Source organism: Salvelinus namaycush, chromosome 24 (genome assembly GCF_016432855.1).
Source record: "Salvelinus namaycush isolate Seneca chromosome 24, SaNama_1.0, whole genome shotgun sequence".
Classification (NCBI taxonomy): Eukaryota; Metazoa; Chordata; class Actinopteri; order Salmoniformes; family Salmonidae; genus Salvelinus; species Salvelinus namaycush.
In genome coordinates this window covers 26,764,375-26,790,392 of record NC_052330.1, presented here as the reverse complement: position 1 = coordinate 26,790,392, position 26,018 = coordinate 26,764,375, and the positions used below count along the sequence as shown (strand labels likewise).

The 26,018-nt window shown below is 47.8% G+C and overlaps 1 protein-coding gene across 3 annotated transcripts; it reads right to left on the bottom strand.

Moving 5' to 3' along the window:
• Positions 1–421: 421 nt before the first annotated feature.
• Positions 422–24,791, bottom strand: LOC120019123 (mRNA decay activator protein ZFP36L1-like). 3 transcript variants are annotated; one of them, XM_038962395.1, is made up of 2 exons: positions 24,606–24,791; positions 422–3,360 (listed from the first exon to the last, which is right to left on the bottom strand). In XM_038962395.1, the coding sequence occupies exon 2, from the start codon at positions 3,349–3,351 to the stop codon at positions 2,371–2,373; it is 981 nt and encodes a 326-aa protein (XP_038818323.1). In that variant the 5' UTR covers positions 3,352–3,360; positions 24,606–24,791; the 3' UTR covers positions 422–2,370. The 3 variants fall into 3 exon arrangements, with proteins under 3 accessions (XP_038818323.1, XP_038818322.1, XP_038818321.1); XM_038962394.1 differs by lacking the exon at positions 24,606–24,791 and adding an exon at positions 4,768–4,887; XM_038962393.1 differs by lacking the exon at positions 24,606–24,791 and adding an exon at positions 4,677–4,864.
• Between the last annotated feature and the right edge of the window lie 1,227 nt (positions 24,792–26,018).

Here is a 26,018-nt window from a genome sequence, read left to right as displayed (position 1 = left end):
AGAAGTTAGATTTCCTGTCTTGGAAATGTTGTTTTCCTGGAAAACAGTTTAAGTAATTTTGTTTGACTATATTTGGGGTTAGGTTAGCTACTTGGCCGTGCTCAAACCCAAGCCTTTCAAACCAAGTTCCCCAGTTTGCTGGTGTATAGACGTGAGAGAATAAGTCGAAGATATGCGGCAGGATACAAATAATCTAGCACTGTATCACCAACATGAACTCTATGGTCCCCATTCGATGCCCAGGCCAAATGAAGCCAGCTCCTAGGACACAGGCTGCTTTCCCCACGGAAACTATTTTCTCACCGTTGTCATGTGATGAGTGTTGACGTTTAATGATTACATCAAAAACAATGAAAAGATTACAATGAACATTTTCCCAAACTCAGCCGCAAACAGCCCTTGTCAATCAGGAAGACAGACGTTCAATAGAAATATGGGTTTTATTGGTTTAAAGTTTAAACTGCAATCTGTCATTACAAAAATAATACATGAGAATGAAGAAGACTATAGAGAACAGCAACAGCTGCTAAAAAGAGAATACATTCACCTGTTGATTGACGTCAACCCTGTTAACCTTTATTCCACTACAAGGGGTTTAGGCTTAAATCTGCTCTGTGTTCTAAAACGTGTGATAAAGGCACAATGCTTGGGGATACCTGGAATGTATTGATAGGTACTTAAATGGGAATGACTGGTCCAACAAAAATGACCAAAACAACATCACCTTATTTGGTAAAAAAAAAGCTAATAAATGTGTACATGGCATTGTGGAATTTGCGAGCGTCCATAATTAACTAATTCAAGACATTTCCATTTGTTGTTAGCAGCATAAAAACGCTGTTATATAGGCTAAGAGTGACTTAAATACTAAAATTAATGTTTGTCCTGGTCAAAAGAAAGTGAAATAACAGGAAGAGGACTGACACCCAAGTCTGCATTCTAGAGAACCTTGGAGAGCTGCTGCAATCCACGACTGGAAGGAGGATTAGGATAGAAAACACAACCTGAACACCACAGTTCAACATCAGGGAAGGGGAAAAACAATAAATACAACAAAAATAACTTTAAATTAAGATTAACTTTCTAAATAAATCAAAGTGTAGTTACAAAACAGAAAAATTTAATTGCTGTATAATATATTAACTGTCGGAGAAAATAAAAAAAGTCTTCAATCAATACAGAAGATCATAATTTAACATAAAGGAAAATATATTCTATTGTTTCATTATCAAGATAAATACAAAAAAATGCCTTAAGATCAGCAATAAATACATTCTGATAAGTTAAATAATCAGTGACAAGGGAAAAACTTCAAGGTTTTCAAAACAAACTAAACAATAATGTTGAACAAGGTGGAATTAATGGAAGAGCTTTTCACTCAGATTTTTGACAGAGGGGTCCTCTCAGTCAGCTATTAAACTGGGTGGTGGTGGTCCTGGGAGACAGAGGACAGGCCAAGCTCAAATATTAATAGGCCAGAGTTTACTCATATGAACAGTCCTACTCCTCCGACCTTCAACACGACTACAGATAGACATTTTCTAAGGGCACCACAGATTATTCTTAGGGGTTGTGATCATGGTGCCAGAGAGCACATATCAGCACCAAAATAAAATTTGAATTCTTCCCCCCCTTATTCTAAACAAAAGTTATCTGTGCGTTTGTCTAGTCCTCATATCCAAAAATTACACAATTCAAAAATAGAGGGGCAGGAAAAAAAGTGGGATCATTAAAAGTAACCATTGTAGTCCCACAGGTGTCTTGGTACACATTGATCGGACATCACCAAGGCACTTCATCAGAACTGATTGTCCAATAATATTTTTGCTGGTTTAATTTTAAGAAAAAGGTGACCCATTGTAAATGGAGCACTGATTTGTCACAAGTCCTCTCGAGGCGTAGAAGGATGAGAGGTTTGAAGATAGCTGTGGCACAGGCAGCAATGGTCACGTGACGATATGCAGAACTGCTATGCACCAAAACGACAGGGCACTCGTGACATGGGACACACTGGAGCTGTCACTGACATGTTCTGATCCATCTCTTCTACCTTTCAGCGTTATTGTAGCCCTTCACCCAAGGACGACTTGTCTTGAACTAGTGTTCTCATGTTAACCGCTACGTATCACGATTCTTTAGTGACCATTTGGGTAAAATAAGACACCTCTGTTCATTGGCTAATCGGATTAATCTGAGATGAGGAGGGCAGGGGGGGAGCGGAGGTTCCTCTGCAGAGGAGGAAATCTGCTTTTTGATTGGACTAAGTGGCTACAACACTGCTGCATAGAACTACCATGTCCACTTCTGGGTTGTAAACAAGGTGAGGGACGGGACCATGGGGGGGGGGGGGGGGGGGGGGGGGTGTAGACACTAATCATCAGAGATGGAGAGCCTGCTGAAGATGGGCAGGCGGCGTGAGGCGTCCAGGCTGGGGGACTCAGAGCCGCTCTGACTGCTCTGGTAGCCCTCCAGGTCTGAGAGAGAGTCCGGGGGACTGGCGGGAGACTCCGACATGGGCCGGAAGAAGCAGGGGGCGGTGGGGGAGGGCGTTGCCGGGGTCAGCAGACCAGGCTCCAAGACAGGGAGGCCCCCCCCTAAGCTGGGCCTGAACAGGTTGGCCAGCTCCTGGCTGGTGTAGGTGAAGGGTTTGTTGGGCCAGTCACTCATGTCCTCATCGGTGGAGATAGGTGGCGGGGTGACCGAGGTGGGGCTGACCTGCAGACCGCCCTGGCTGGGGAAGCCAGCGAAGCTGAAGCTGTGCTGGAGGCGAGGGCGCTCCATCTTGTTGAAAGTGGAGAGGGGTGGCGGTGGGCCGCGGCGCTCCTCTGCGTTGTGGATGAAGTGGCAGCGCGGGCCATAGGGGCAGAAGCCCATAGTGTGGAAGGTGCGACACAACTCTGTCTTGTACTTGGGGTGGCGGCTCAGGCTGCGCAGCTCTTGCATGCCGTGGGCAAACTGGCACTTGTCACCATACTTGCAGGAGCCATTCTCCTCGAAGGGCCGGCACAGCTCCGTCTTATAGCGGCTGGAGTTGACCTGCTGCTGGCCCTGGCTCTGTCCGATGCCGAGAGCTTGGAGCTGACTGCCCGGCTTGAGGCGCTCCCCGGTCTCTGAGAAGGAGCGATCTCGGAAGCAGTTCTCCTTGTTTTTACTGCCGCAACCACCAATCAGGAGCGAGAAGGGGTCCACCTTCAGACTGTTGATGAACTGGTTCTGGTTGAATTTAGCGTTGGGAAGGGTGACCGAGTCACAGTTCTGCAACAGCCCACTGCCCCCCACCTCCTTCCTGTCCAGCAAGGAGGAGCCGTTGTTGTGGGGCCCACCGAAAGTGTTGTTGTTGTAATTCAACATCTTATTGTTCTGCAAAGAAAAGAACAGTCACATAAACATGTAGATAAAGTGTCAATGTCAATCAGTAGTGAATGAAAAAAAATAAAGTTTTGATCTAGCAGTACTTTGACCGAGGTTACAGTCCAGACCTTTTATTACTTGCATTGAACAGAATATTCATTCTACTAGGTAGCTCTTGAACAACAATATAGAAAGACTCATCTCCATAGTCACATGGTAAAGACAAATGGGCTACTAACAAACAAAAAGCACTGCCTAACAATTATGGCCTTAGTATGTGCATGTGACAGCAATATGCACAAATGCTAGTTACATAGATAAGACAATCGATTAAAACTTTCAGCAGATGTTTACTGGTTATCTATTTCAAAAGGGATATAGATAAACAGTATTCAAATGCTGACATCCAATATGTTTTCAAACTGAGGCACAGCTGTTTACAATTCGTACTGAGTGGGGATTGCCCGGTTACTCAACCCTGCACCTTAGAGGCTGCTGCCCTATATACAAAGACATGGAACACTGGTCGCTTTAATAATGTTTACATACTGCTTTACTCATCTCACTTGTATATACTGTATTCCATTTTACTGTATTTTAGTCAACACCACTCCGACATTGCTCGTCCTAATATTTAGATATTTCTTAATTCCATTATTTTACTTTTAGATTCGTGTATTGTTGTGATTTGTTAGATACTAATGCACTGTTGGAGTTAGGAAAACAAGCATTTCGATACACCCGCAATAACATCTGCTAATTATGCGTGTGACCAATAACATTTGATTTGAATTGCCATTTCTCTGCGCGACACAGCTTTTCAGCAAGGCATGCATTGCACACGTCAACGGCGCAAATGGTTGCAAGAAAACTAGTAGCTATCGTTAGTGTTGAATCCGCCTGTTCATCAAATAATTTTCAATACCATGTGACGTGAACCCATAGTTTGATGGCAAAGCGTTGTATTGTCAAATAATCGTTTGTTACTACATAACTATCTAGGTAACATTTAAAATGGTAATGTTAGATTGTAAGCTTGCGACGCTAAGCACTCTTATCTAGACCCGAACTTAACATGTGACATGAACAGCGACAACATAAATTGCCTGCTAAGCGAATTATTATAAATGTACTGAATTGTTAACAGCCATTAAGCACTTTATACTTTGTCACCTACATGCCATGCATACAGCTAGTACTCACTGACGTTTGCTGAACAATCCCGAAAAAGTTAATGAGCTAGCTAGGCGATGATAAATTAGTTAAACAATTAGCTAGCCAGGTACGTTAGCTTGAGCTCAAAGCAATCAATGAACATTCGTTACCTTGTTCACGTCGGTGTATTCTAAGAAAGGAGGAACGATAGTTGCTGTCATTTTTGTTGTAGCTATTGTAAAGAGAAAACAATAAAGTTACCTAAAACACAGGGCTTGTGGTTAGTCCAGATTTAAGTGTCCTTTCTGCCCTGCAGAGAGCCCCCTCTATCCTGCAAAAGTTGAGCGCAGTTCCCTTTTAAAACGCGGCATGTATGCATGGTTATGTTGGCTGGGAGGGGCTTGAGTTCGATTGACATATGAAAATGTGAAAATATTTTTGTGTTTAATAGGCCAAATTACACATTCTGTTAACATCTGACTCCAGAGTGATCTGTGATTGCAAATTGTAGTCTGACATTTCAGATTTACCCACGAAAAAATGCTGCAGTTTACTATAGAATACTACAGTACTTACTATATAATTATGTAGTATACTGTAGAATACTATACTACACACGGTGGTATCCACAAAAAAAACACTGTAGTAAATACTACAGAAATGTATGCAAAAACACTACATTTGTGTAAACTATATTAAATACTACAGTATTTAATTTGCATGTACCCTGCCCATTCCCCCCCACCATATCCCAGTTTGTGCCCCCCGTAAGTGAGAAACCTACTTTCCAAGTATTTATGATGTCAAATAAGGTAATCTCCTTACTGCTCTCATTCAGAGGGGTTGGGTTAAATGCAGAAGACACATTTCATTTGAATGTATTTAGTTGTACAACTGACTAGGTATCCCCCTTCCCCATTATACCATATATTGTGTTCCCTACAGGTTATAGAAAAGAGAAGAAACTCTCCCCTCACAAAAAAAGACTGCAGTTTTGAAACTGCAGTAAAAGTGCAGTAACTGCAGTCGGTAATCTGCATTTTTGGACACCGATCATGGCCGATTACATTGCACTCCATGAGGAGACTGCGTGGCAGGCTGACTACCTGTTATGTGAGTGCAGCAAGGAGCCAAGGTAAGGTGCTAGCTAGCAATAAACGTATCTTATAAAAAACAATCAATCTTAACATAATCACTAGTTAACTACACATGGTTGATGATATTACTAGTTTATCTAGCTTGTATTGCGTTGCATATAATAGATGCGGTGCCTGTTAATTTATCATTGAATCATAGCCTACTTCGCCAAACGGGTGATTTAACGAGCGCATTCGCAAAAAAAGCACTGTCTTTGCACCAATGTGTACCTAACCATAAACATCAACGCCTTTCTTAAAATCAATACACAAGTATGTATTTTTAAACCTGCATATTTAGTTAATATTGCCTGCTAACATGAATTTCTTTTAACTAGGGAAATTGTGTCACTTCTCTTGCGTTCTGTGCAACAGAGTCAGGGTATATGCAGCAGTTTGGGCCGCCTGTGTCACGAATCCCGCTTCCTGAGTCTGTTTTTGCCTGTGTTCTGTCCTGGAGTGTGTTTCCGGTGTCCTGGAACGCACCCTGTCTGGTTGCCGGGCGACGTAGCTAGTTGGGAGATCTGATTACCCGCACCTGTATCCCATCAGCTATCTGCACACCTGGTCCTGATCATCACCCCTCCACTTCATAAGCTCTGACCTGACATCCATTCCCTGCCGGATCGTTAGCCATGAACAGTATGTTGTGCCAGCGTATCAGCCTCCAGTTTGATAGAGTTTGTTTTGTTGTTTTGTACGTCTTGTTTGCCTTGAACTTACCTCCGTTTGTTCTGTCTACAGTCATTCACCCGGAACACTCACCCCATCCCTGCCTGGTCGTCGGTGGCTTCTGTTACTCCCTTGGATCTGCCTATTCACTCCCATCAACTCACCTCCGCTGCCCGCTCCGCCACCTGGATCATTCTACCTCTACGTTTAAACTTGTAAATAAATACTCACCTTCGTCCTACTCTCCTTGTCCTGGTCTGCTTCTGGGTTCTAGTTTAGAAAACCGTGACAGAACGATCCGGCCAAGGATGAACCCAGCGGACCTGGACTCCGTTCGCCATGCCATTACCCATCAGGGGAGGATGTTGGGACAACACAGTACGGCGCTACAGGAGTTAGCGTTTTCGGTTCAGAACTTCTCTGCTAGTCTGACGAGTATCCAGGCTCAGCTCAGTTTGCCGGCGGATCATCCACCACCTGCTTCACCCCTGTCACCTGCCGCTTCTGGAGCTGTTTCCTTCCGTGAGCCCAAGGTTCCAACGCCTGATAAGTACGAAGGGGATTTGGGAAGATGCCGTTAATTTCTTATGCAGTGTGGTTTAATTTTTGATCTGCAGCCCCACTCTTACGCCACAGACAAGGCTAGGATAGCTTTTGTTATTGAACTGCTGCGTGGTAGAGCTTTGGAATGGGCTTCAGCTGTTTGGGAACAACAGGACACCTGCATGGCGTCATACCAGGAGTTCACGGCAGAGATGAGAAAGCTTTTTGACCATCCAGTCCGAGGTAAGGACGCAGCTAAGCGTTTGTTCTCTCTTCGCCAAGGAGCTCGTCGCGTGGCAGACTTTGTGATTGAGTTCCGGACATTGGCTGTGGAGAGTGGGTGGAATGAGGAGTCACTACAAGCGGCTTTTTACCAGGGGTTGTCGGAGCAACTCAAGGATGAGCTGATCTCCTATCCAGAGCCTAGTGACCTGGACAGTTTGGTCCCATTATCTATTCGGGTGGATAACAGAGTCCGAGAGAGGAGGGAGAAGCAGTGGGTCCCGTCCAATCAATCAGCTACTCGGTTACCATTCAGGTCAGCGAGTGGACCAGAACGTGTCAATCATGTTTCCCCACACGGGATTAGTGGAGGAGTCCTGCCGCCAGATCCTGAACCTATGCAAGTGGGGCGGCACGGGTTAACTAAGGACGAGCGCCAACGTAGACGTGAGACCAACAGCTGCCTCTACTGTGGTAGCTCGGGACATTACATCTCCGCTTGTCCTCAGCGCCCGTTAAACTGCTCGGCTCGCTAAGTTTGGGAGGTTTTTTAGCGAGCCAGTTTCAACCTCTCAAGAGCCCTGTCAGACCTCGTTTTCCTGCTACCCTCATGAATAAGAATCAGAGTTTAGCGATTAACGCGTTCATTGATTCAGGTGCCGATGGCAGCTTCATTGATGCCGACTTAGTGGAACAGCTGGGGCTTTCTAAGGAGCAATTACCGGAAGCCATTGAAGCTACCACTCTGAATGGCAGTAGTCTGGCTCGGATCACTATGAGGACTGAACCGGTAAAGATGCTGTTGTCGGGGAATCATTCAGAGGTTATCTCCTTCCTCATTTTGCCTTCCCCCCCATGTTCCTCTGGTTCTTGGATACCCCTGGCTGAGAACACAATCCCTCGTTCGATTGGGTGACTGGAAAGGTAACTAGTTGGAGCATTGAGTGCCATGCTAACTACCTCAGGACTGCCTGTTCTCATGCTGTCCCCAGTCGGGTCAGTGAGTCTGCTCCTCCTGATTTGTCCCTGGTTCCTGAAACATATCACGAGTTGGGTGAGGTGTTCAGTAAGCAGAAGGCTCAGTCACTTCCTCCCCACCGACCTTATGATTGTGCGATTAATCTGTTCCCTGGAGCTGCCTTTCCCAAGGGACGGTTATACAGTATCTCTCGACCTGAGCGGGAAGCCCTGGAGACCTACATAAAGGAGTCTCTAGCTGCAGGTCTCATTCGTCCCTCGTCATCACCCCTGGGAGCTGGATTCTTTTTTGTGAGTAAGAAGGATGGCTCTCTTCGACCGTGTATTGATTATCGGGGGTTGAATGATTTTACGGTTAAGAACAAGTACCCCCTGCCCTTGATGAGCTCCGCTTTCGACTCTTTACAGGGTGCTACTGTGTTTACGAAGCTTGATCTACGCAATGCGTATCATCTGGTTCGAATCAGAGAGGGGGACGAGTGGTTGACTGGGTTCAATACACCTATGGGACATTTCGAGTACCAGGTGATGCCGTTTGGACTTACCAACGCCCCAGCAGTGTTCCAAGGTTTGGTGAATGACGTGCTGAGGGATATGATCGGTCTGTTTGTGTTCGTTTACCTGGATGACATCCTTATCTTCTCAAAGGAGCTTTCCAGCCACATCCAGCATGTCAAGCAGGTCCTGCAGCGGTTATTGGAGAACCGTCTGTTTGTGAAGGCAGAGAAGTGTGATTTTCACGCCCACACTACATCCTTCCTCGGGTACATCATCTCCAGGGGTGAGATCAAGATGGACCCAGAGAAGGTTCGGGCGGTTCGGGATTGGGCCCAGCCCGGTACGAGATTGCAGCTCCAGGGATTCCTGGGGTTTGCGAACTTCTATCGGAGGTTTATCCGTGATTACAGCCGGGTGGCCGCCCCTTTAACTGCCCTGACGTCTTGCACCAGAACTTTCTGTTGGACTCCTGAGGCAGACCGAGCATTTCTGAACTTGAAGAGCCGATTCACCAACGCCCCGATTCTCTCTCAACCTGACACCTCCCGTCAGTTTGTTGTTGAGGTGGACGCGTCTGATGTGGGAGTGGGCGCCATCCTGTCCCAGCGTAGCTCCACTGACGGTAAACTCCATCCCTGCGCCTTCTACTCTTGTCGTCTTTCACCAGCTGAGAGAAACTACAATGTGGGTAACCGGGAGCTTCTCGCTGTGAAGCTTGCCTTGGAGGAGTGGCGCCACTGGTTGGAGGGAGCGGAGCAACCGTTTGTGGTCTGGACTGACCACAAGAATCTGGCTTACGTGCAATCGGCTAGACGTCTCAACTCCCGTCAGGCCAGGTGGGCTTTGTTTTTTGGACGCTTCAATTTTTCCCTGACGTTCCGACCTGGGTCGAAGAACGGCAAGGCGGACGCCTTGTCCCGGATGTTCTCCAAGACGGAGGAGAGTGGGGCCAAGACTGAGACGATTCTTCCCCAGAACTTTGTCGTGGGAGCCGTTACATGGAGGATTGAGGAGGATGTGATGGCGGCCCTTCGGACGCAGCCCGGCCCCGGTAACGGTCCACCCGGTCGGTTGTTCGTGCCTGAGTCGGTCCGTTCTGCTGTCCTTCAGTGGTCCCACGCCAGCAAGATAGCTTGTCACCCTGGCGTTGCTCGGACGATGGCGCTACTGCGCAGACGATTTTGGTGGCCTGCCATGGGAGAAGATACCCGGAGGTTTGTTGCCGCTTGTCCTGTTTGTGCGCAGAATAAGAGTACCAATCGGCCCAGCTCTGGGCTTCTTCACCCCCTACCTATTCCCCGGCGACCTTGGTCGCATCTGGCTCTGGACTTTGTCACGGGGTTGCCCTCTTCTGTTGGGAACACGGTCATTCTGACCATTGTGGACAGATTCAGCAAGTTCGCTCACTTTGTCCCCATCTCCAAGCTTCCATCTGCCACTGAGACGTACGAGATCCTTGTTAGAGAGGTTTTCAGGGTCCACGGGTTGCCCAGTGACATTGTTTCTGACCGTGGTCCTCAGTTTACCTCTGCTGTCTGGAGATCCTTCTGTTTGGCCATTGGAGCTACAGTCAGTCTCACATCTGGATTTCACCCCCAATCTAATGGTCAGGCGGAGAGAGCCAACCAGAAGATGGAGTCCACGCTGCGCTGCCTTGTCTCCTCTGATCCCACCTCTTGGTCCTCTCAGTTACCCTGGGTCGAGTATGCCCATAATACTCTCCCTTCATCTGCCACTGGGATGTCTCCCTTCCAGTGCCTGTACGGCTACCAACCTCCCTTGTTTCCTTCTCAGGAGAGGGATCTCTCGGTTCCCTCTGTCCAGGCCCACATTCGTCGTTGCCACCGGACCTGGCATCGGGCCAGGAAGGCCCTCAGAGTTTCTGACCGGTATCAGATCCAGGCGAATCGTCGCCGTATTCCTGCCCCCGCTTATACCGTCGGAGATAAGGTTTGGTTGGCTACACGGGATCTTCCTCTACGGACTGAGTCGAAGAAACTGTCACAGAAGTTCATTGGTCCGTTTGTGGTGGAGAGAATCATTAATCCTGTTGTGGTTCGACTCAAGTTGCCTGCAACGCTTAGAGTACACCCCACCTTTCATGTCTCCTGCCTCAAGCCGGTTCTCCTCAGTCCTCTGTTGCCCCCTCCTCCTCGTCCTCCTCCTCCTCGGATGATCGGAGGTGGTCCTGCCTACACGGTGTGCCGCATCATGGACTCCAGACGGCGGGGTCGAGGGTTCCAGTATCTCGTGGATTGGGAAGGATATGGCCCAGAGGAGAGGAGTTGGATTCCTCGGCGTCAGTCCGAACTGTGTGAAGACTATTTGTTCCTAACAAAGACAGCCAACTTCGCCAAACGGGGGATGATTTAACAAATGCGCATTTGCGAAAAGGCACAATCGTTGCACAAATGTACCTAACCATAAACATCAATGCTTTTCTTAAAATCAATACACAGAAGTATATTTTCTTAAACCTGCATATTTAGTTAAAAGAAATCCAGGTTAGCAGGCAATATTAAACTAGGGAAATTGTGTTACTTCTCTTACGTTCATTGCACGCAGAGTCAGGGTATATGCAGCAGTTTGGGCCGCCTGGCTCGTTGCTCGTTGCGTAATTATGACATAACATTGAAGGTTGTGCAATGTAACAGGAATATTTAGACTTATGGATGCCACCCGTTAGATAAAAACGGTTCCGTATTTCACTGAAAGAATAAACGTTTTGTTTTCGAAATGATAGTTTCCGGATTTGACCATATTAATGACCTAAGGCTCGTATTTCTGTGTGTTATGTTATAATTAAGTATGATTTGATATTTGATAGAGCAGTCTGACTGGGCGGTGGTAGGCAGCAGCAGGCTCGTAAGCATTCATTCAAACAGCAATTTCGTGCGTTTGCCAGCAGCTCTTCAAGCATTGAGCTGTTTATGACTTCAAGCCTATCAACTCTCGAGATTAGGCTGGTGTAACCGATGTGAAATGGCTAGCTAGTTAGCGGGGTGCGCGCTAATAGCGTTTCAATCGGTGACGTCACTCGCTCCGAGATCTTGAAGTAGTTGTTCCCCTTGCTCCGCAAGGGCCGCGGCTTTTGTGGAGCGACGGGTAACGATGCTTCGAGGGTGGCTGTTGTCGATGTGTTCCTGGTTCGAGCCCACGTAGGGGCGAGGAGAGAGACGGAAGCTATACTGTTACACTGGCAATACTAAAGTGCCTATGAGAACATCCAATAGTCAAAGGTATATGAAATACAAATGGTATAGAGAGAAATAGTCCTATAATTCCTATAATAACTACAACCTAAAACTTCTTACCTGGGAATATTGAAGACTCATGTTAAAAGGAACCACCAGCTTTCATATGTTCTCATGTTCTGAGCAAGGAACTTAAACGTTAGCTTTTTTACATGGCACATATTGCACTTTTACTTTCTTCTCCAACACTTTGTTTTAGCATTATTTAAACCAAATTGAACATTTTTCATTATATTTGAGGCTAAATTGATTTTATTCATTTATTATATTAAGTTAAAATAAAAGTGTTTGTTCAGTATTGTTGTAATTGTCATTATTACAAATAAATAAATACATTTTAAAACAATCTGTCGATTAATCGGTATCGGCTTTTTTGGTACTCCAATAATCGGTATCGGCGTTGAAAAATCATAATCGGTCGACCTCTACTTCAGTGTATAGGCAGTAAATACTACAGTACTGCAGATATACTGCACTCTGAATGCAATCTTTTTTTGTAAGGGTCCATTCAGAACCTATTATGTTTTTGGTTGGGGATTCAATAACACCTCAAAGAAAAGCCAGGTATGTTGTGTCAGTAGGGTCTTCTTGTCACGTTCCTGACCTTATTTCCTTTGTTTTGTCTTTGTTTAGTTGGTCAGGACGTGAGCTGGGTGGGCATTCTATGTTATGTGTTTCTATGTTGGGTTTATTTTCAATTAGCCTGATATGGTTCTCAATCAGTGGCAGGTGTTTTACGTTTCCTCTGATTGAGAACCATATTAAGGTAGGCTGTTCTCACTGTTTGCTTGTGGGTGATTGTTCCTGTGTCAGTGTTTGTACCACACGGGACTGTTTCGGTCGTTCGTGTGTTCCGTCCTGTTCGTGCGTTCATGTGTTTTGTTCTCAAGTTCAGGTCTGTTCACGTCGTTTGTTATTTTGTAGTTTGTTTAGTGTTTTTTCGTCTTCGTTTAAATAAACGAGATCATGTCTTCACAATACGCTGCATATTGGTCCGATCCTTGCTCCTCCTCAGAAGAGGAGAAAGACGAGCGTTACAGAATCACCCACCAACCAAGGACCAAGCAGCGGGGTAACAGGCAGCGGCAGCAGGAGCAGAATCTGGATTACACTACGTGGGAGGAGATTGACAGGTGGGCGATCGACCCAAGGAGAATGCCGGAGCCCGCCTGGGATTCTCTGGAGCAGTGTGAGGAGGGATACCGGCGAATGGAGGCAGCACGACGACGCGGTAGGAAGCCTGTGAGTCAGCCCCAAAAATTTCTTGGGGGGGGGGGCCTACAAGGGAGTGTGGCGAAGTCAGGTAGGAGACCTGCGCCAACTCCCCGAGCTTACCATGGAGAGCGAAAGTACGGGCAGACACGTGTTATGCGGTAAAGCGCACGGTGTCTCCTGTACGTGTGCTTAGCCCGGTGCGGGTTATTCCACCTCCCAGCACTGGCCGGGCTAGATTGAGCATTGAGCCAGGTGCCATGAAGCCGGCTCAACGCGTCTGGTCTCCAGTGCGTCTCCTCGGGCTGGCATACATGGCACCAGCCTTACGCATGGTGTCCCCAGTTCGCCAACACAGCCCAGTGCGGGTTATTCCACCTCCCCGCACTGGTTGGGCTACGGGGAGCATTCAACCAGGTAAGGTTGGGCAGGCTCGGTGCTCAAGGGAGCCAGTACGCCTGCACGGTCCGGTATATCCGGCGCCACCTCCCCAGCCCAGTACCACCAGTGCCTACACCACGCACCAGGCTTCCTGTGCGTCTCCAGAGCCCTGTTCCTCCTCCACGCACTCTCCCTGTGGTGCGTGTCTCCAGCCCAGTACCTCCAGTTCCGGCACCACGCACCAAGCTTCCTGTGCGTCTCCAGAGCCCTGTGCGCCCTGTTGCTGCTCCCCGCACTAGCCTTAAGGTGCGTGTCCTTAGCCCGGTACCACCAGTTCCGGCACCACGCACCAGGCCTACTGTGCGCCTCAGCCGGCCAGAGTCTGCCGTCTGCCCAGTTCCGCCTGCACTGCCCGTCTGCCCAGTGCCGCCTGCACTGCCAGTCTGCCCAGAGCCGCCTGCACTGCCCGTCTGCCCAGTGCCGTCTGCGCTATCCGTCTGCCCAGCGCCGTCTGAACTGCCCGTCTGTCCTGAGCCTTCAAAGCCGCCCGTCTGTCCTGAGCCTTCAAAGCCGCCCGTCTGTCATGAGCCTTCAAAGCCGCCCGTCTGTCATGAGCCTTCAAAGCCGCCCGTATGTTCTGAGCCTTCAGAGCCGTCCGTCAGTCAGGAGCCGCTAGAGCCGTCCGTCAGTCAGGAGCCGCCCGCCAGACATGAGCAGCCAGAGCCGCCCGCCAGACATGAGCAGCCAGAGCCGCCCGCCAGACAGGAGCAGCCAGCCATGACCTGCCAGTGCCGCCCGCCAGCCATGACCTGCCAGTGCCGCCAGCCAGCCATGACCTGCCAGTGCCGTCAGCTAGCCATGACCTGCCAGAGCCGTCAGCCAGCCATGACCTGCCAGAGCCGTCAGCCAGCCATGACCTGCCAGAGCCGTCAGCCAGCCATGACCTGCCAGAGCCGTCACTCAGTCCGGAGCGGCCCCTCAGTCCGGAGCGGCCCCTCAGTCCGGAGCGGCCCCTCAGTCCGGAGCTGCCCCTCAGTCCGGTGCTGCCCCTCAGTCCGGTGTTGCCCCTTAGTCCGGTGCTGCCTCTTAATCCAGTGGGGTTAATATGGTGGGTAGCCATTAGGAGGAGGCCACGGAAGCGGGGATTAACTATGGTGGGGTGGGGACTACGTCCAGAGCCGCCACCGTGGACAGATGCCCACCCAAACCCTCTCCTATAGGTTCAGGTTTTGCGGCCGGAGTCCGCACCTTGGGGGGGGGGGGGGGGGGGTACTGTCACGTTCCTGACCTTATTTCCTTTGTTTTGTCTTTGTTTAGTTGGTCAGGACGTGAGCTGGGTGGGCATTCTATGTTATGTGTTTCTGTGTTGGGTTCATTTTCAATTAGCCTGATATGGTTCTCAATCAGGGGCAGGTGTTTTACGTTTCCTCTGATTGAGAACCATATTAAGGTAGGCTGTTCTCACTGTTTGTTTGTGGGTGATTGTTCCTGTGTCAGTGTTTGTACCACACGGGACTGTTTCGTTTCGTTCGTTCGTGTGTTCCGTCCTGTTCGTGCGTTCATGTGTTTTGTTCGCAAGTTCAGGTCTGTTCACGTCGTTTGTTATTTTGTAGTTTGTTTAAGTGTTTTTTCGTCTTCGTTTAAATAAACGAGATCATGTCTTCACAATACGCTGCATATTGGTCCGATCCTTGCTCCTCCTCCTCAGAGGAGAAAGACGAGCGTTACACTTCTAGATGAACTGTTGGTCGAAGCACGTTTGTTTTTCTTATTAATGAAAAACTGTTTCATGATTTGGTTTGACAATATTCTCTCTGATATTGTGTGTGAACGTGCGAGATGGAGAGAGAGGCGGTTAGATTCTGCCATATTGGATGGTGGTCACCACAGTGTTGCAGCAGTCAGCTTATTTTCATCCAGTTTTTGGTTATTGGTTTGAGTCCTCATGGTGTATGAGAGGGACATGCACATACTTTCCATGGTTTTCGTAGAATTATATAATCCGTAACTTCCTTCAGGGCAGGGAAACCTATGCTTGTATTTCCCCAACCAAAAACATATAACACAACTCATGGCATTAAGGCCTTGTACATTACTAGGGCCCTATGTTGTGGTTGATCATGTCACATGACCTGGATTTGAAACTTGATTTTTAAGCATTTTCCAGAAATGAGTGTTAGACCAAAAATGAAAACAATTGCCTGAGGACAGTGATGGACCATCTGACAGTTTGGGGACAGTTTGATGAAAACAGTTTAAATAAAGGTTCAAATACAGGTCGCGTGACATGATTAGCCAAAATACAGCGACGTAATTATCACACCTGTTCACAGTTTTTCCTAACCTCCAAAATAGTATAAGAGGTGTTATCAAGTGATGAAAAAAACTAAGTTTCCATCCAAGGAACATTTAACTGAGACGTTCAAGGTGATTCATTAGAAATAATAGTAACTGCTGTCACGTCCGTTGTTGGAATGAGACCAAGGTGCAGCGTGGTAAGTGTACATCTTTCTTTATTTGATGAACACCAAAAAACCAACAAAATATAAACGAACGTAACGTTCTGCAGGCTACACAGTAACTATACAAAATCAAGATCCCACAAACTAAGGTGGGAAAAAAGGCTGCCTAAGTATGATCCCAAATCAGAAACAACGATAGACAGCTGCCTCTGATTGGGAACCATACCAGGCCAACCAAAGAAATAGGAAAACTAGATTGCCCACCCAAATCACACCCTGACCTAACCAAATAGAGAAATATAAAGGCTCTCTAAGGTCAGGGTGTGACAACTGCCCACTGTGCACACACTGGTTGTTGTGAATGAATGTTGTTTCCACGAAATGTCAACTAAATTACGTTGAGCCAAGGTGGAATAGACGTTGAATTGACGTCTGTGCCCAGTGGGTGTATGACAACTAGCCATGACAAAACACAGTGCTGCTTAATTCCCCATGCCATGCAGGAGGATGATAGCTTTGTGTCGAAGGTGCTGGTTTGCTTGAGGCCCTAAGGAAATATATCATGTAACATGCTGCTTCCATATTCCACTGCAATTTCAACATCTCTCTCCGTGTGAGCCTGGTACCAGAGAGACCAATGTATGCTTTGACACGCACGCAGACACACACACACAATGTAGGCCTACGTTTTGTCATTGGTGCTGTGTGGAGGGTACGCTCAGAGGGACAGAGTCATCCTCATGCAATGTGGGCGACTGAATCTTTCAACTATTTACATTCGGTTTTGTAAAAATAAAGCATTCTCCAAAACATAGGAGGCAAAGAAGATCTGATTCACTGACCAATGATCCAAAATCATCAGTGTGAAATGATCTGTAGTGATGGCCAAGTCTGACTGATCTATTGTGATGGCCAAGTCTGACTGATCTATTGTGATGGCCAAGTCTGACTGATATGTAGTGATGGCCAAGTCTGACTGATATGTAGTGATGGCCAAGTCTGACTGATATGTAGTGATGGCCATGTCTGACTGATCTCTAGTGATGGCCAAGTCTGACTGATCTGTACTGATGGCCATGTCTGACTGATCTGTAGTGATGGCCAAGTCTGACTGATCTGTAGTGATGGCCATGTCTGACTGATCTGTAGTGATGGCCAAGTCTGACTGATGTGTAGTGATGGCCAAGTCTGACTGATCTGTAGTGATGGCCAAGTCTGACTGATCTGTAGTGATGGCCAAGTCTGACTGATCTGTAGTGATGGCCAAGTCAAATGGATTAATGTTTGCTGTTTAGTAAGACGACCCATTAGGCTTGACTTAACTGGTCCTCATCAAATCAATGAAACAGGCTGTGGGGAAAAAGCCATTATGTCAATTTGGTTGATTAATTACATCATTTGTGTAATTACTTTCAGAGAATTGAATGTAGGACAGGAACTTATTCCTCTGTGAGAATGACAGCGTTTGAAAAATACCAAAAGAGTTATGGTGGCGCATACAGGATGAACAGATTATCTAAAGAGGGGGAGAAAGTGAGCACAGAGGAGTGTAGATAGTGTGTAGATAGTGTAAGAGTGTAGATAGTGAAAGAAAAATTGTGTTAAATGTTGCTGTTCTAGTAGCTGAGGAATATAAGGAAACAGCTATAGCTACAGTATACTGCAGTATCTGGTCGTTGTCCCACAAAGCTTGCAATGTGCAGATTTCAGGAAGCAGTAATCCAATTGTACAAAACCACATTACGAGTAAACCATCTTTCTCTCTCCTCTCTCTCTCTCTCCTCTCCCCCTTCTCTCTATCCCTCCGTACAGTCTCCATTTCAGTCTCCCATGGCAATCTTCCGACCATAATGTTTTGCTTGACCAGAGCCCAGAGACCTTGGCGCAGAGTGTTGGACGCCTGACACTGTTGACATGGTGCTGTTTTGCAATACAAAATGGAATGTGGTTTATTTTCTGAAACATATTTTCTTTCTACCATGTTGCAACTCAATTTTCCCACTTTTTTTTTCTTTTATTGTTCTAGTGGATTAAAGTCTGTGTGCTTTTGATTGAGGGAGAGGAAGAGAGAGCGGGGGGGGGGGGGGGGGGGGGGGTTGAGTTCATTCATGGTATGTTATTTCACAAGAAGTTCATGGCAAGATAAGAGCTCCCCATAAAAATCCATGATGGATTGAGTCACTCCTCCATCATGTGTACTGAATTGGATGCAAAGCGTTCGTTTAGCCTTTGAGACAACTCTTCCGTACGTCTTCTCTTTTTGAACTCTCTCTTTTTCCCACCAAGTGAAGGAGAGATGATTGAAAGGCAGGAAAGAGCCTATTAAGTTATTATGCAAGGAAGTTTTTCTTGATGTCAAGTCTTAGCCTAATAATAAAGGGCCGAGATTTCTTCATGTCGAGCCGATTGACATTGAATGTTGTACAAAAGCAATGTTTGCACAGGGAGAGGCCCCACCGCAGCTGGGAAGAAGGCCTGACAAAAGGCTCAGCGCTTTAGACGAATTAACACATCTGGAGTTGTGTGGTCCATGTCACAGTTGGTTTTGTTCAGACCACTCAAACAAAAACAAATCTTTCCACCCCCTTAAGAAGAAGACACATGCAACAATTTGAAAGCTTGAAATAACAAAAAACTACCGCAGAAGGCGGGGTGTTCCACAGATTCCAGGGGTTTTCCACGGATTGCAGGGGTGTTCCAAAGAGTGCAGGGGTGTTCCACAGATTCCAGGGGTTTTCCACGGATTGCAGGGGTGTTCCACGGATTGCAGGGGTGTTCTAAAGAGTGCAGGGGTGTTCCACGGATTGCAGGGGTGTTCCAAAGAATGCAGGGGTGTTCCAAAGAATGCAGGGGTGTTCCAAAGAATGCAGGGGTGTTCCAAAGAATGGATGGGGTGTTCCACGGATTGCAGGGGTGTTCCAAAGAGTGCAAGGGTGTCCCACAGATTGCAGGGGTCTTCCACAGAGTGCAGGGGTGTTCCACAGAGTGCAGGGGTGTTCCACAGAGTGCAAGGGTGTTCCACAGATTGCAGGGGTCTTCCACAGAGTGCAAGGGTGTTCCACGGATTGCAGGGGTGTTCAAAAGAGTGCAAGGGTGTTCCACAGATTTCAGGGGTCTTCCACAGAGTGCAGGGGTCTTCCACAGAGTGCAGGGGTGTTCCACAGAGTGCAGGGGTGTTCCACAGAGTGCAAGGGTGTTTCATGGATTGCAGGGTGTGCAGGGGTATAGACAACTTGGATGGGAAACTATAGAGAACGGTAGCAGACTGTATTACCACCAGGTATAGACAACCTGGATGGGAAACTATAGAGAACGGTAGCAGACTGTATTACCACCAGGTATAGACAACCTGGATGGGAAACTATAGAGAACGGTAGCAGACTGTATTACCACCAGGTATAGACAACCTGGATGGGAAACTATAGAGAACGGTAGCAGACTGTAATACCACCAGGTATAGACAACCTGGATGGGAAACTATAGAGAACGGTAGCAGACTGTATTACCACCAGGTATTGTCACGATCGTCTTCTTTAGAAAGAGTGGACCAAGGCGCAGCGTGTGCAAAATACATCTTCTCTTTATTTTGAAGAAGAACAAAACAAAACAAAATGACGAACGTGAAGCTATAAATGACTAAGTGCAAACATGCAACATAGACTAGACATAGACAATTACCCACAAACAGCTAAAGCCTATGGCTGCCTTAAATATGGCTCCCAATCAGAGACAACAATAACCAGCTGTCTCTGATTGAGAACCAATTCAGGCAACCATAGACTTTCCTAGACACCTACACTGAACACTAACCCATCTACTCTATTTAACCCCCTAAACCATACAACACCCTAGACAATACAAAAACACACAAACTTCCCCATGTCACACCCTGACCTAACTAAAATAATAATGAAAACAAAGATAACTAAGGCCAGGGTGTGACATAACCCCCCCCCTTAAGGTGCGAACTCCGGGCGCACCAGCATAAAGTCTAGGGGAGGGTCTGGGTGGGCGTCTGTCCACGGTGGCGGCTCTGGCACTGGTCGTGGTCCCCACCCCACCATAGTCACTACCTGCTTTCGTAGCCTCCTCCAAATAGCCACCCTCCACATTAACCCCACTGAATTAAGGGGCAGCACCGGACTAAGGGGCAGCACCGGACTAAGGGGCAGCACCGGACTAAGGGGCAGCACCGGACTAAGGGGCAGCATCAGGATAAGGGGCAGCACCAGGATAAGGGGCAGCACCAGGATAAGGGGCAGCACCAGGATAAGGGGCAGCACCAGGATAAGGGGCAGCTCCGGACTGAGGGACGGCAGCTCCGGACTGAGGGACGGATCCTGGCTGGATGGCGGATCCTGGCTGGCTGGCTCTGGCGGATCCTGGCTGGCTGGCGGATCCTGGCTGGCTGCCTCTGGCGGATCCTGGCTGGATGACGGCTCTGGCGGATCCTGGCTGGATGACGGCTCTGGCGGATCCTGGCTGGACGGCTCTGGCGGATCCTGGCTGGACGGCTCTGGCTGCTCATGGCTGGCTGACGGATCTGGCTGCTCATGGCTGGCTGACGGATCTGGCTGCTCATGGCTGGCTGACGGATCTGGCTGCTCATGGCTGGCTGACGGATCTGGCTGCTCATGGCTGGCTGACGGATCTGGCTGCTCATGGCTGGCTGACGGATCTGGCTGCTCATGGCTGGCTGACGGATCTGGCTGCTCATGGCTGGCGGAAGGCTCTGGCTGATCCTGTCTGGCGGAAGGCTCTGGCTGATCCTGTCTGGCGGAAGGCTCTGGCTGATCCTGTCTGGCGGAAGGCTCTGGCTGATCCTGTCTGGCGGAAGGCTCTGGCTGATCCTGTCTGGCGGAAGGCTCTGGCTGATCCTGTCTGGCGGAAGGCTCTGGCTGATCCTGTCTGGCGGAAGGCTTTGGCTGCTCCTGTCTGGCGGAAGGCTCTGGCGGCTCCTGTCTGGCGGACGGCTCTGAAGGCTCATGGCAGACGGGCGGCTTTGCAGGCTCAGTACAGACGGGCGGCTTTGAATACTCAGTACAGACGGGCAGTTCATGCGGCGCTTGGCAGACGGACAGTTCAGACGGCGTTGGGTAGACGGGCAGTTCAGGCGCCGTTGGGCAGACGGGCAGTTCAGGCGCCGTTGGGCAGACGGGCAGTTCAGGCGCCGTTGGGCAGACGGGCAGTTCAGGCGCCGTTGGGCAGACGGCAGACTCTGGCCGGCTGAGACGCACTGTAGACCTGGTGCGTGGTGCCGGAACTGGAGGTACCTGGCTGAGGACACGCATCTCAGGGCTAGTGCGGGGAGAAGGAACAGGGCATGCTGGACCCTGGGGACGCACATTAGGCCTAGTGCGTGGTGCCGGAACTGGTGGTACCGGGCTGAGGACACGCATCTCAGGGCTAGTGCGGGGAGCAGCAACAGGACGCACAGGACTCTGGGGACACACAGGAGGCTTGGTGCGTGGTGTAGGCACTGGTGGTAAAGGGCTGGAGACACGCACCATAGAGCTAGTGCGTGGAGGAGGCACAGGGCTCTGAAGACGCACAGGAAGCCTGGTGCGTGGTGTAGGCACTGGTGGTACTGGGCTGGAGCGGGGAGGTGGCGCCGGAAATACCGGACCGTGCAGGCGTACTGGCTCCCTTGAGCACTGAGCCTGTCCAACCTTACCTGGTTGTATGCTCCCCGTCGCCCGACCAGTGCGGGGAGGTGGAATAACCCGCACCGGGCTATGTAGGCGAACCGGGGACACCATGCGTAAGGCTGGTGCCATGTAAGCCGGCCCGAGGAGACGCACTGGTGGCCAGATGCGTTGGGCCGGCTTCATGACATCCGGCTCAACGCTCAATCTAGCCCGGCCGATACGTGGAGCTGGAATGTACCGAACCGGGCTATGCACGCGTACAGGAGACACCATGCGCTCTACTGCGTAACACGGTGTCTGCCCGTACTCTCGCTCTCCACGGTAAGTACAGGGAGTAGGCGCAGGTCTCCTACCTGACTTCGCCACACTCCCTTTAAGGCCCCCCCCAAGAAATTTTTGGGTTGTACTCACGGGCTTCCAGCCTTGCTTCCGTGCTGCCTCCTCATATCGCCTCCTCTCGGCTTTAGCTGCCTCCAGCTCTTCACGAGGGAGGCAATATTCTCCCGGTTGTGCCCAAGGTCCCTTACCATCCAGTATCTCCTCCCATGTCCATGAATCCTGTGTAGGTGGGTCCTGTTGCCACTTGACACGCCGCTTGGTCCTAGATTGGTGGGTAATTCTGTCACGATCGTCTTCTTTAGAAAGAGTGGACCAAGGCGCAGCGTGTGCAAAATACATCTTCTCTTTATTTTGAAAAAGAACAAACAAAACAACAAAATGACGAACGTGAAGCTATAAATGACTAAGTGCAAACATGCAACATAGACTAGACATAGACAATTACCCACAAACAGCTAAAGCCTATGGCTGCCTTAAATATGGCTCCCAATCAGAGACAACAATAACCAGCTGTCTCTGATTGAGAACCAATTCAGGCAACCATAGACTTTCCTAGACACCTACACTGAACACTAACCCATCTACTCTATTTAACCCCCTAAACCATACAACACCCTAGACAATACAAAAACACACAAACTTCCCCATGTCACACCCTGACCTAACTAAAATAATAATGAAAACAAAGATAACTAAGGCCAGGGTGTGACAGGTATAGACAACCTGGATGGGAAACTATAGAGAACGGTAGCAGACTGTATTACCACCAGGTATAGACAACCTGGATGGGAAACTATAGAGAACGGTAGCAGACTGTATTACCACCAGGTATAGACAACCTGGATGGGAAACTATAGAGAACGGTAGCAGACTGTATTACCACCAGGTATAGACAACCTGGATGGGAAACTATAGAGAACGGTAGCAGACTGTATTACCACCAGGTATAGACAACCTGGATGGGAAACTATAGAGAACGGTAGCAGACTGTATTACCACCAGGTATAGACAACCTGGATGGGAAACTATAGAGAATGGTAGCAGACTGTATTACCACCAGGTATAGACAACCTGGATGGGAAACTATAGAGAATGGTAGTAGACTGTATTACCACCAGGTATAGACAACCTGGATGGGAAACTATAGAGAACGGTAGCAGACTGTATTACCAACAGGTATAGACAACCTGGATGGGAAACTATAGAGAATGGTAGCAGACTGTATTACCACCAGGTATAGACAACCTGGATGGGAAACTATAGAGAATGGTAGCAGACTGTATTACCACCAGGTATAGACAACCTGGATGGGAAACTATAGAGAACGGTAGCAGACTGTATAACCACCAGGTATAGACAACCTGGATGGGAAACTATAGAGAACGGTAGCAGACTGTATTACCACCAGGTATAGACAACCTGGATGGGAAACTATAGAGAACGGTAGCAGACTGTATTACCACCAGGTATAGACAACCTGGATGGGAAACTATAGAGAACGGTAGCAGACTGTAATACCACCAGGTATAGACAACCTGGATGGGAAACTATAGAGAACGGTAGCAGACTGTATAACCACCAGGTATAGACAACCTGGATGGGAAACTATAGAGAACGGTAGCAGACTGTATTACCACCAGGTATAGACAACCTGGATGGGAAACTATAGAGAACGGTAGCAGACTGTATTACCACCAGGTATAGACAAACTGGATGGGAAACTATAGAGAACGGTAGCAGACTGTATTACCACCAGGTATAGACAACCTGGATGGGAAACTATAGAGAACGGTAGCAGACTGTATTACCACCAGGTATAGACAACCTGGATGGGAAACTATAGAGAACGGTAGCAGACTGTATTACCACCAGGTATAGACAACCTGGATGGGAAACTATAGAGAACGGTAGGAGACTGTATTACCACCAGGTATAGACAACCTGGATGGGAAACTATAGAGAACGGTAGCAGACTGTATTACCACCAGGTATAGACAACCTGGATGGGAAACTATAGAGAATGGTAGTAGACTGTATTACCACCAGGTATAGACAACCTGGATGGGAAACTATAGAGAACGGTAGCAGACTGTATTACCACCAGGTATAGACAACCTGGATGGGAAACTATAGAGAACGGTAGCACAGTATTATACAGAGCCATGATCACATGGAACTCCCTTCCATCTCAAGCAAACAGCAAAATTACCTTTAAAAAAAAGATTCAACAACATCTCATGGAACAGCTGCAAGGGGACACACTTAACTCTTCTTGAACTGCACTGTTAGTTAAGGGCTTGTAAGTAAGCATTTCACGGTAGGGTCTACACTTGTTGTATTCGGCATGTGACTAAGTTTGATTTGATTTGAAACAAACAAACACACAGACACACATATCTTTTTGTTGTTGTATAGTTTGTATATTGTTGTAATTTAAATGAATTACTGTCCTTGTCTATCACTCTTTTGTTACTTGTCATGTGTGCATGAAAAAAAGGAGGGAATTGATTTGGAGATAGTAGAGAAGGATGATCAAAAAGAGGGGAGGAGAAAGTGAAAGCAAAGGTATTAACTGGAGGGCAGTGAGTCAAAGAAAAAGACAGAGTTGTAAAGCGAAGAAGAGAGTTGTATAGTTTTTTAAATGTACCTTTGTTTAACAAGGCAAGCCAGTTAAGAACAAATTCTTATTTTCAATGATGGCCTAGGAACAGTGGGTTAACTGCCTTGTTCAGGGGCAGAACGACAGATTTTTACCTTGTCAGCGATCTTGCAACCTTCCGTTACTAGTCCAACGCTCTAACCACTAGGCTACCTGCCGCCCCCGAGTGAGATAGTGTGTGGGGACAAAATGCTCTGTCATGTCAGAACTACTGTGGGGACGCTTGCCGATGTGACTTAACCATTTCTCACAACTGAGGAAGCCGTCCATGTGTTGGCAACATGTGCTGCATGGCTGGGAGGAGGAAGTAGGAGGAGGAAGTAGGAGGAAGGAAGGACGGAGAGGGCAGAGGAAAGGCAAGGGGGAGGAGATGGAGGGGGGGGTCACACGTAGTCGACCCAGTTTTCATTCCTCTCTATCTCTCTCCCCCCTCTCTCTATCTCGCATGTCCACTCCGTTCTCACCCTTACATAAGGCCCGTTGTCCCTCTGGCAGTGGCAAAAGCGTTGGACTCATGGGTCTCATCATCTAGAATTACATCTGGAAACGAACATGGCCATTAGATTTCATAATGAATCAGAACTGGCAAAATTATAAGATAATAATCTGGCTATTACTAAAGGATAGACCGTAAAGAGAAAGAGTGATGACATACTACAACTATGTAGGCTAATGATTCTATATGATACAATCCTATATATAAAACAGTTTTGATCAAAAATGTTATTGAATAATATTAGAATGAGTAATACAAGAATATAAGGATGCCATAGCAGCTCTTAAATATGTAAGCTATGTAAGCAGTTCACTTTCATCTTTCATGCTTTTATGACCAAATAGCTGTTATCTACATGAGTACTATGCAGAGTACTATCTGTACGAACGCAGAGTACTATCTGTACGAACGCAGAGTACTATCTGTACGAACGCAGAGTACTATCTGTACGAACGCAGAGTACTATCTGTACGAACACAGAGTACTATCTGTATAAACGCAGAGTACTATCTGTACGAACGCAGAGTACTATCTGTACGAACGCAGATTACTATCTGTACGAACGCAGAGCACTATCTGTACGAACACAGAGTACTATCTGTACGAACTAGAGTACTATCTGTACGAACGCAGAGTACTATCTGTACGAACGCAGAGTACTATCTGTACGAACGCAGAGTACTATCTGTACGAACGCAGAGTACTATCTGTACGAACGCAGAGTACTATCTGTACGAACGCAGAGTACTATCTGTAAGAACGCAGAGTACTATCTGTAAGAACTAGAGTACTATCTAGAGCATTGGTTCTAGCCATGTATGATCGCTGTGTATATTTCTGGATATGTCCTAACCCTTGTCTAGCTGGCTAGCAAACAGCACAATCTCCAACTGACGTAAGATCAACATTCAAACACGTGAAGAATATTCAGAGATTATTTTTTTTAAAGCATATGCGTCCCAAATGCCACCCTATTTGGTGCACTATATTCTATTTGAGATAGGGTTCTGGT